Source organism: Leiobunum rupestre, chromosome 10 (genome assembly GCF_980474605.1).
Source record: "Leiobunum rupestre chromosome 10, qqLeiRupe1.1.hap1, whole genome shotgun sequence".
NCBI classification, from domain to species: Eukaryota; Metazoa; Arthropoda; class Arachnida; order Opiliones; family Sclerosomatidae; genus Leiobunum; species Leiobunum rupestre.
Genome location: NC_143393.1, coordinates 11,097,432 through 11,106,443, shown reverse-complemented (window position 1 = coordinate 11,106,443; position 9,012 = coordinate 11,097,432). Strand labels below are relative to the sequence as shown.

Below are 9,012 nucleotides of genomic sequence, written 5' to 3'. Positions count from 1 at the left end.
GAAACACTGGCCTTGTCAGCCATTCGATTAAGCATTCTAGTTTGTTATCCGATTTCTATGGCGATCACAGACCAGTAGGATGTTAGTTTTCTGCGTTAAAATGAAATAAAAATATTTTTCAATTAACAAATTATTCACCCATTTCATTCTGTACGACTGCATATAAGCTCAATACAACTTAGCAATCGATGTATTTCTCAGACTAAACATTGAATTATAGCAGATTTTTAAGAGTTAAAATTCAACAAGGATCACTTGGGACTAAACGTAGCAACGGGTTCCCATTTTCCATTGGTCGAAAAAGTACTTGTTGAAGCCAAAGACAAATCCTGGCTCTAACCTCAACCCAAAGACCATATAAATTCTTACATAGCTTATATAGTCTTTGCCTCAACAATAACTTAATCCAAAGATAATTTAAACTCGTACCCTAGATTCGAAATCACTCTCTCGCGCGTTGCCGATAGCGTTTACCCACTTCCCGCTGGAACTAAGAAAAAATTCGCTCCATGGTTTGCGCCTTACCGAAACCGATGGAGCCCGATTTTTCTGAGGTCACGTGCCGGAAAAGGGTAAACGCTTTGTAACAAAACCGTCAATGGAAAAGCTCTCATTATTCGAATCTAGGGTACGAGTTTAAATTATCTTTGCCTAATCTATATTAATCCAAGATCTAACCTTCCCTTTGAAAACTCAGCCTAGCAATGGATTCGTGAGCTCGTAGTCCATAAAGCTTTATATTCTTTGCGTAGACCACGGAAAAAGAAACCTGATGACGTAATCCGTAGCCAATAAATTCTTTTTTGGAAATGACTTGAGAACGAAAGAGTGCCGAAATTTTAAATAATAAACTTGAAAACTGTGAAATATTAGTACTAAGAAGATTGACTTAACCCTGAAATTTAAAACAAATTCCAAAGTTTTGTAAGTTTATGTTAACTGCTTCCAAATCCTAAATATATAAAAAAAAGCTAGTCTGTTGATTTTAGTGTTTACTATTTGTGTAGGCCTAATAAGGATTACTTAATGCTCATGCCCTAGTTTAATAAGAGTAAGCGTGACTTGTGTTTTAGAGGCATGTTTTAAACTTAAGTAAGGTTTTTAGTAATATACTACGTAGTATAATTGAGACAAGATTTTTTAGGAAAACACTATTCATTTAACAGAACATTAAGGGATATTTGAAAGATCACACTGAAACACACGGAAAACTTTGATTACTTCTATTGGATGGTTAAGAGTCATGGGTGTGTCCGAGGAACCTCTGGTTATCTCACCAGCAATGACAAATCTACCTGAAGGATACAACATTCAAACTGTACAAACTGTTGCTCTCGATAATACAAACTCCGCTCAGTATCAAACTTTAATCACAGTGCCATTTACGGAGATTGTTGTATTAGATCAGTCTCAAGTTAAGACGCTTTTAACACCCGATGTTCAGTTGTTAGTGGCAGATGCCTCTGGAAATAATCAAGTTCTCAGTGAGTCTAGCATGGTCATTTATGTTCCCCAAGAATCCACTAATAGCCCGGAGCACGATAATGATAGTGAAGTAGCGAGAGGCTGGTATCAAGACTCCTTAGTTGCCACGCAGGCATTGAGTTCCTTAACTCAAGCATTGTCTCAGATTTTAGGTGATGAATCTGTTGATTGTACCACTGAGGCCAAAGATAATACCACAATTTAGATTTCAGCTGTGCCATGTTCATTGATACATCACTCTTTTTATCATTTAAAAATTTCAGACAAGATATTTAGTTTGTTTTGGATAAAATGTAGTTTTGCAGTTTTTATTGAAAGCATAATTTTACCAAAAAAACATTGGTAATTGTTATTATTTTTGCCATGAAAATTATATTTTAATTCGCCAATTTATTTACCTGGAATTTACATTTTATTCTAAAACCTATTAAAAGATTTTATACTTAACTAAATGTAAATTCGAGCTTTAAAAGTATATATATGAATGTAGGCCTAGGTCAGGGAAATTGTGCCTTGCATCAAATTTTAGATATCTCTCAATTGTGAATATTAAAATTTTTGTGTAAATAATATCCTGATTTTGTAGCAACACAATGAAAACTAACAATTTCGATTTAAGGGAGAGAGAAGTGAAAAAAAAGAGGCCTATATTTACGTATAGAGTAGTTGGTGTATAGTGTTTAATGGTGTACATTTGTACATAATTTCGTTAAAGCACTGGTAAATATTTTTCTAAAACAAATGTAGATAAACAAATGTGTCAAGTTTTGATGTATATAAACAATTTAGATTCATATACCAATGTAGGAAAATATAGATATATAAATTCATTTGTTACCTTTGGGGTCTCCTGTAATTGAAATCAAATTTAAAATTGTTTTAAAATAGTAATTTTATTTTGAAATTGGTTTATCGCAACATATATACAATGTGATTTGTGTAGTGTTAAATGATTGTGGAAACTAAGTCAGATTTTCAAAAATAAATTGGTAATTTAAATATTTTATTTCATTATTTTAACATCATGTGTGGAGAAATTTGTATACAACAACTAAGAATAAAAAAGGCGACTGAACAAAGTATCATGAGAGGTTTGCATTAAATCCGATATAGGAAATTTTGTACAAACACTATTGATATCTCGGTTACAGTTTCTGTTAGATAAAAGTTTGTATTTAATTTTAACAAACACAAGTTATTTACTTCAATTTACTTATACCTTAAAATAATACTTGGAATTAAATTTTGTATTTCATTTTGTAATACTTGAGCCTATAGAAAACAATTATGTAATTTTCTGAAGAATTTTAAATAAAAAATAGCCTTACTTTCATAGGACCAATAATTTTACCCAATCTAACCATACTGTTAACCATTGTTCTTAATGCTCCAAATAAATACATTTGCATTGTGTTTTCTAAACTGATGTTTAAGTTTCCACAAACAAATCCAAAAATGATATCCTAAACTCACGATTAAAATAAAATACATAATAATAATTTGTATCAAATTGTAGGAACAATTAAACAGTTATTACGTGAAATCCTTCTATTTTGTTATCATCAATAATGGTTTCCAATTCCTTTAAAGCTAGCAAAGAGAATGTTTCAGATGAAGTGTGTAAAAATGATCGGCCCTTTAATGTTAATATTAAAATTAGTTCTTTCCTCTTCAAAAATAATATTAAATTATATACCTGTTGTTTATTGGAGCGGTTAGCAATATGATTAGAGTGAGTTAAACTATAATGTCGATCCAACTCGACAATATCTTTCAAACAATGGTTGTTCATGTGGGATTGTTTTACATATGGAATATTATTGGAACCTTTCCAAATAATTCCCTTTTAGTCTGTTATGCTATTATTTATATTATTAACTTTACCTATATTTTCTAAAGAACAAATAACAAATGATCGGAGATTATCTAAAATATTTACAAAATAGATATTCAAAGAGCAATTAATTTTACATATATGAGAAATACCAATATTATAAATGTGCAGCCTTTGAAAGGAAGCTTCACATCCCAAACTGTGCGTAAATCCACCAGTTGGAAAAACTTTAAAAATAAGGGGCTTTTTAATATTGGCGAGTTTATTCTCCACATTTAATAAATTTTAATACCACTATCGTTAACCTGAAGCATAATTAAAATATTATCGCGCTTTAACTCATTTTTAGGGACAATTTTAGATACTTCCATTTTTGACATATTTTCAAATATTTTGTGTGAAGGCCTCTTGACTAATTTTCTCAAGCTTTAACAAATAATCAAATCTGATAATGTTATCTTACGTCTACATCGTCAGTATGAATCTTGGTAAAAAAGAAAAACTAAATTATGCTTTAATCTTTAATACAATAACAAAACTTTTGCCCTTTTTACATTAATTTTTTTTTTAAATTTCATAAAATCTTATCACAAAAAGAAACTTATGTACAGTTAAAACCACAAGGAATGTTTCAATTTTAAGAATTTACAAATGAAACATCTTAAAAATTAAGAGTTTTGCCATTAATTGGTATTGCGAGTGAGGGTTGTTGATTAGCTGCGGAAATATGCCTAGCTAATTTCTGGGCTCCTCTCTGTAAAATACTAATACTGTTTTTCGTACTGGCTCTAAGTGATCTGCGACGCTGAGCTTCATTACTGTATCTTTTCACTACTTTGCTACCAATAACTTTAACCACTTGGTTTTTAGCAGTAGATGAAGAAGAGCTAGTGGCATCCGAAGCAATAGAAGTGTTATTTTTTTTGGGCTGTAAACAAATTTACAGTTAATATAATTGTTAATTAAGTCAAAGTCAGATCTTTTATACCTGTTTTGGCTTATAGGATACTGAATATTCACCCATGTCAGTCATTTTGTTTGTTTTATGAGTGAGGGGTGTTCCTGCATTCTAAAAAAAAAATGTACCAAATTTGCATAAAATTTTTATTTCATGTTACGAGTTAAAATTTCAATACCACAGCCTGATGTTGGGCCTGAAGTCGCGCTGATTTTCTGCCAAATTGAAGATTCTTCACCACACTTGCAGGTGATTTTAGGTTTAGCCGAGAAGGGACGGTTAAACGTGACTTGCAGCTGCCAGGAGTTTGTTTATTTCTCATAGGAGTACAAGTGTTTCCCATTACAGTTGGTGTGCAAAAGCGTTTGGATGGTGTATGGGCCATATACATAGTTCTATCATCTTCTGTTCTTTTCAATTGCTAAAATTGAATTACGAGTAAGTGATCGTACGGGGTGACAATTGAGTCGGGGTCAGGGTGAGGAAAAACCAGTTTGCGTCGGGATTTTTATTTTTAAGCATTTTTTAACTACAAAAGTGACAAAACTCATTCAAAAGTTGACAAGTAAAAGTAAAACCAAATCTAAACGGCGAACAAGAGGAGAGTGTGACGCGACCTTTGTACCTTCAAACGCGAGAAGTCGTTGAGAGAATAGAGTAATATCAGCGCGACTTATGTCGACGGCACCCATGTTTTTTCCTATAGATAAACATTGCCTCAAAATGGCAGCCATAGCCCAAAGCTACAGAGCAATACTACTATATAGGCTGACTTGCCCCCTCTTTCCTCGTTTTAGTTGTAGCTAAGCACTCGCTCTGGCATTCTTTTGATTTGGAAAACCAGACTAAAAAATTTAACAACCCAACCCGAGTCGTGTCGGGGTTGAAACCCGGGGATCCCAGACTTACCAGGTCAGGGTCGCCGTACAATCACTATTACGAGTTATTGAAATTCTATAAAAAAAAACAGTTTAAGTAATGTACCCTTTGCATTTTGAGGTTTTCTTTTTCAATTTGTAAATCCATTTTTTGTTTTTCAAAATATTCTAACGCGTCCATTCCAAAAATTAGAAATGTTCCGTTATGGTTTTGCTCCCAATTGGTTATTAAGGAGATAATTTCTGCTTCAAGCTATTAATTGAAATAAAATAAATGGTGATGTTTGTGTACCGAATAAACCCAAACCAACCTTAGGAAGTTGTTTATCAAGTTGCCTACGTTCTTTTTCCTCCTGAAGTAAATTGCCTCCTCTATTGTGATACCTTGTCTTATCATTAGACTTGTTCTTTAAAAATTACATTAATTAATTAGAAATTGATAATAGTTGATTTTATAAAATAAAAAGTAGTCTTGCCCAACTTATTAAAATGTTGCTCTTACGTCTAAAGACACTGCTTTATTAGAATATTCTTCGCACGAGCTTTTTAAACGCGCGCTAGAAAAAGCTATATTCCTCGCGAGTGTAGCGAGCGCTCGTAGACTTGTCCTAGTAAGAGACTGTGACGTAAGAGCAACATTTAAACAAGAAGGCCACATTACTTTATAAATAGAACTATTCCATATTTTGTCAAATTTTTACACACTTCGAAAGTCAATAGTTTATCCCACAGAGAAAACCACTTCTCAATTTTAGAAAACAATTTCTTATTTTTATCGTGATACTGCTTCCATTTGTTTAGTTCATCTTGCAGAGACGAAAGCATTACTTCAGTATAGTCATCTAAATGGAATTTCATTAAAAAGACTGAAAAAAGATAACTTTTATCAGTAATATCGAACCTTGGGTAATATTTGCGATTTGGATTCTCTCATTTTCAGCAACTTTGCACTTATTCCACCATTCATCTAGTTGTTCAAAAACTTTTACGAAACATTTGGACAAATTGGCTTGGCGTTGAACATCCAGTTCATTTATAATTCTTTTAAGACCAGCGATTGAATTGGCACTGTAAGTGGAATATTGGCTAGTAATCAGTTCTTGATCGGGTTTATCCACTTCAAGAAGTTCCCAAAGGGTTTCCAGACGGTGGTACAGATTTTTTAATTCTTTCCTATTATTCTGCTCTTCTTCCTCTAGCTATACCAAAATAAAATGTTTTTTAGGTTACAATATAAACTTTCTACTTTTAATTTAATTTACTTCAGAAAGCCAATTTTGAAGTAGTTTCAAGTTATTGTCTGATAATATGACTTCATCTGGATACTTTAAAAGTTGCTTTTGCAAAGTATCACACAATTTTACATCTTTTTCCAGTTTCTTCATCATTGTTTGAATTGGTTTTTGAAGTTTGAGAACTATTGAAAAACGCCTTTTCTGAAAATGAAATAAGATCGTTATTATTTTAAAATTGATAAAATGAGACGTACTATACTTTTTCTGTTTGTAAGTCTTTAATATGTTGTTTGAGATTTTCAACTACGTCATCAGATGGAATAATGTCACCAGTGAATAACAACAAAGAGAATTTCTGTTCCAGTTCCATACTACCACAAAGTTCTTGCTCTTGTTTGGAAAGACTATGAAATTCTGCTATTCTGGAATCTCTTAATTCCAATAATTCTTCCACTAATAATTTGAAGTGAGTTTCTTGCTCAAGGAGAGTGGCGGAATGATCACACGTTACTAGTGTTGCTGTGTTCATTTTGAGTTGAATGCAAAGTAATTCAAGCTCATCTTTAAGGTTCTGCAGGTTGTCACGTAATTTGTCACGGGTTTTGATCTCTTCGTCAATCATCCGATGTTGCAAATTCTTGTGATGAGTTAAAAGCATTACTTGCCGGTCACGCAATAGCTCTCCAGTTATTCCAATTTCTCTCCATAAGGTAAAGAGTGTATCAAACGACGAGACAAAAACTGATGTCAATTTTTGTTTAAATTCATCAGTCCTGATTTAAAAATAATAGTATTATTCGTAGGAGTAAAGAGATATTGGTGTGGGTTGCTTGACCAGGTTAAAATTTAACAAAGCTCATTTTACTAATACTAAGACTTACGGTATAAAATATCCCGACTCCTCGGAAAATTCATCTATTGTTTCCATTTTATAGCTTTAAAATCAACAGAAAACCCTGTAAAGATATCGACATTTTTAGATCGAGGTTTAAATTTAAATAAAAAGCGGTTACAAAATAGCGCTTTCAAAGAATCTTCGTTGGTCGTTGCGCAAGCGTACGGCTAATTTATAGCGGGTCGTTGCGCCGCTTGATGACCATCTAAGTTGGCCGTAGAAAGTGCAACTAGTAGCGCCATTCAACGGCTAAAATTGGTTACAATTTCATGTAAAGAATAAAATAATGTGAAAAATCTAAAATCATAAAGGCTTACAATTGGTATTAGAGATGATTCTTGGGCACAATAAAAGTGGGCTTGCCCGACCCGAGCCCGCCTCGATGCGGGTCGGGTTTTCGTAATCGAAGTTTCATTTTATAATTTGTTTTTCGGTCCCGGACGGGTTAGGTCGGGCTTTTTACATAAAACTGACCAGGGGGCCTATTCTGTAAGCATTTGAAATCCAGTTTTCGATCGAAAAATAGATTTCGAATTTAGGGGATCTCGACGAATGGTACTCTGTAAAGATTTTAAATAAGCATAAATGAATGCAAACTGTCGAAGTTGATCTCGACATGGTACAGGGTATCGATATCGAATTCCCGTTCGAATGTTTACAGAATAGCCCCCAGGGTCAGGCTTTTTATATATTATATAGTGATCGGGCCTTCAAGTTTCTATATTATTCGCAACAGCAAATCTCTAAATACAGAAAACGAATCACTATCACGTGTTAATCTTACTCTTTCAGTGCTTCCACTTCCAAAAGATCATTTTACTCAGACATAAGCTGAAAAATGCCCACTTTTACCCCATAGAAATCTCATATTTAACTAGAATGCTGCCGTGTAACTGGCAAATGGGCCAAACGCCGTGGCAGACGATTGCCAGATCTCAGCCAATCAGAGCTCAAAGAGTGGTTCTGCCAAGAATTTAATGTCACCAGAGAGAATGACGTCACCTATCTCCCGCTATAGTAGCGGATCCAAGGAGGATTATTATCCTTCTTGGCGGAACCACTCTACGGCCTCTCATTGGCTGAAGGTTCAAGGTGAACTGGCGTCAAGCTCGGCCGTAGGCGGCAGCATTCTAGTTACCTATGAGATTTCTATGTTTTACCCTTTCAAAATTTCAAAAATACCCTTAAAATTCCCACAAGAATCAAACAATAAAATACCCACTTTTACCCATTTTAAATTTAAAAATACCCTGAAAATTCCCATAAAAAACACCATAAAAAATGTAGTTTAATTATCACAGTTTTTTCTTTAATTTTTACAAAGAAAAAGACACTAATATTAATGGTAGGTATGCAATTCGCTTACTAAGGGACGAAAACAATATATTTGTCTGCTCCAATCGGCAAAAGCTGACAACAGAGAAATAACCTAAAAGGGTCTCGACATAAGCAAAACCAGTTTTCCACTTACGGCCAACTTAGTTACACTTTGTCAAAAAGGGAAATTATATTTAATGGTAGATTATTTAAAAAAAATTTAAATACCTTTAAATTTCCCATGAAATGTTCAAAATACCCTAATTTTACCCATTACCCTCAACCTCCAAAAAAAATCCCTCTCGGGGTCAATTTTACGCGAAAAAGGGTAAAATACCCTCAAAGTAGGTGTTTTTTTTTCGCTTGTCCGGGGACAAAAAGTGTAAAGTTTTTACCCTAAAACGTTTTAT

General features: G+C 33.5%; 3 protein-coding genes across 6 annotated transcripts; 1 reads left to right on the top strand and 2 right to left on the bottom strand.

Moving 5' to 3' along the window:
• Window positions 1-802: 802 nt before the first annotated feature.
• On the top strand, window positions 803-2,055 carry LOC149923660 (uncharacterized). Of its 3 annotated transcripts, XM_090161092.1 has the most exons (3): window positions 803-924; window positions 1,008-1,092; window positions 1,167-2,055. In XM_090161092.1, exon 3 carries the CDS (start codon window positions 1,244-1,246, stop codon window positions 1,688-1,690), a length of 447 nt encoding a protein of 148 aa, XP_090017218.1. In that variant the 5' UTR covers window positions 803-924; window positions 1,008-1,092; window positions 1,167-1,243; the 3' UTR covers window positions 1,691-2,055. The 3 variants fall into 3 exon arrangements, with proteins under 3 accessions (XP_090017218.1, XP_090017216.1, XP_090017217.1); XM_090161090.1 differs by lacking the exon at window positions 1,008-1,092; XM_090161091.1 differs by lacking the exon at window positions 1,008-1,092 and having other exon boundaries at window positions 1,145-2,055.
• A 432-nt stretch (window positions 2,056-2,487) lies between these two features.
• On the bottom strand, window positions 2,488-3,702 carry LOC149923659 (uncharacterized). Of its 2 annotated transcripts, XM_090161089.1 has the most exons (8): window positions 3,612-3,702; window positions 3,472-3,546; window positions 3,370-3,411; window positions 3,182-3,312; window positions 3,023-3,121; window positions 2,814-2,948; window positions 2,705-2,757; window positions 2,488-2,639 (listed from the first exon to the last, which is right to left on the bottom strand). In XM_090161089.1, the coding sequence occupies exons 1-8, from the start codon at window positions 3,697-3,699 to the stop codon at window positions 2,537-2,539; spliced, it is 726 nt and encodes a 241-aa protein (XP_090017215.1). In that variant the 5' UTR covers window positions 3,700-3,702; the 3' UTR covers window positions 2,488-2,536. The 2 variants fall into 2 exon arrangements, with proteins under 2 accessions (XP_090017215.1, XP_090017214.1); XM_090161088.1 differs by having other exon boundaries at window positions 3,370-3,546.
• A 140-nt stretch (window positions 3,703-3,842) lies between these two features.
• LOC149923658 (protein regulator of cytokinesis 1-like) lies at window positions 3,843-7,399 on the bottom strand. Its single transcript, XM_090161194.1, has 10 exons — window positions 7,272-7,399; window positions 6,650-7,163; window positions 6,418-6,591; window positions 6,057-6,354; window positions 5,861-5,997; window positions 5,467-5,562; window positions 5,262-5,408; window positions 4,456-4,698; window positions 4,308-4,388; window positions 3,843-4,247 (listed from the first exon to the last, which is right to left on the bottom strand). The coding sequence occupies exons 1-10, from the start codon at window positions 7,316-7,318 to the stop codon at window positions 3,981-3,983; spliced, it is 2,004 nt and encodes a 667-aa protein (XP_090017320.1). The 5' UTR covers window positions 7,319-7,399; the 3' UTR covers window positions 3,843-3,980.
• Between the last annotated feature and the right edge of the window lie 1,613 nt (window positions 7,400-9,012).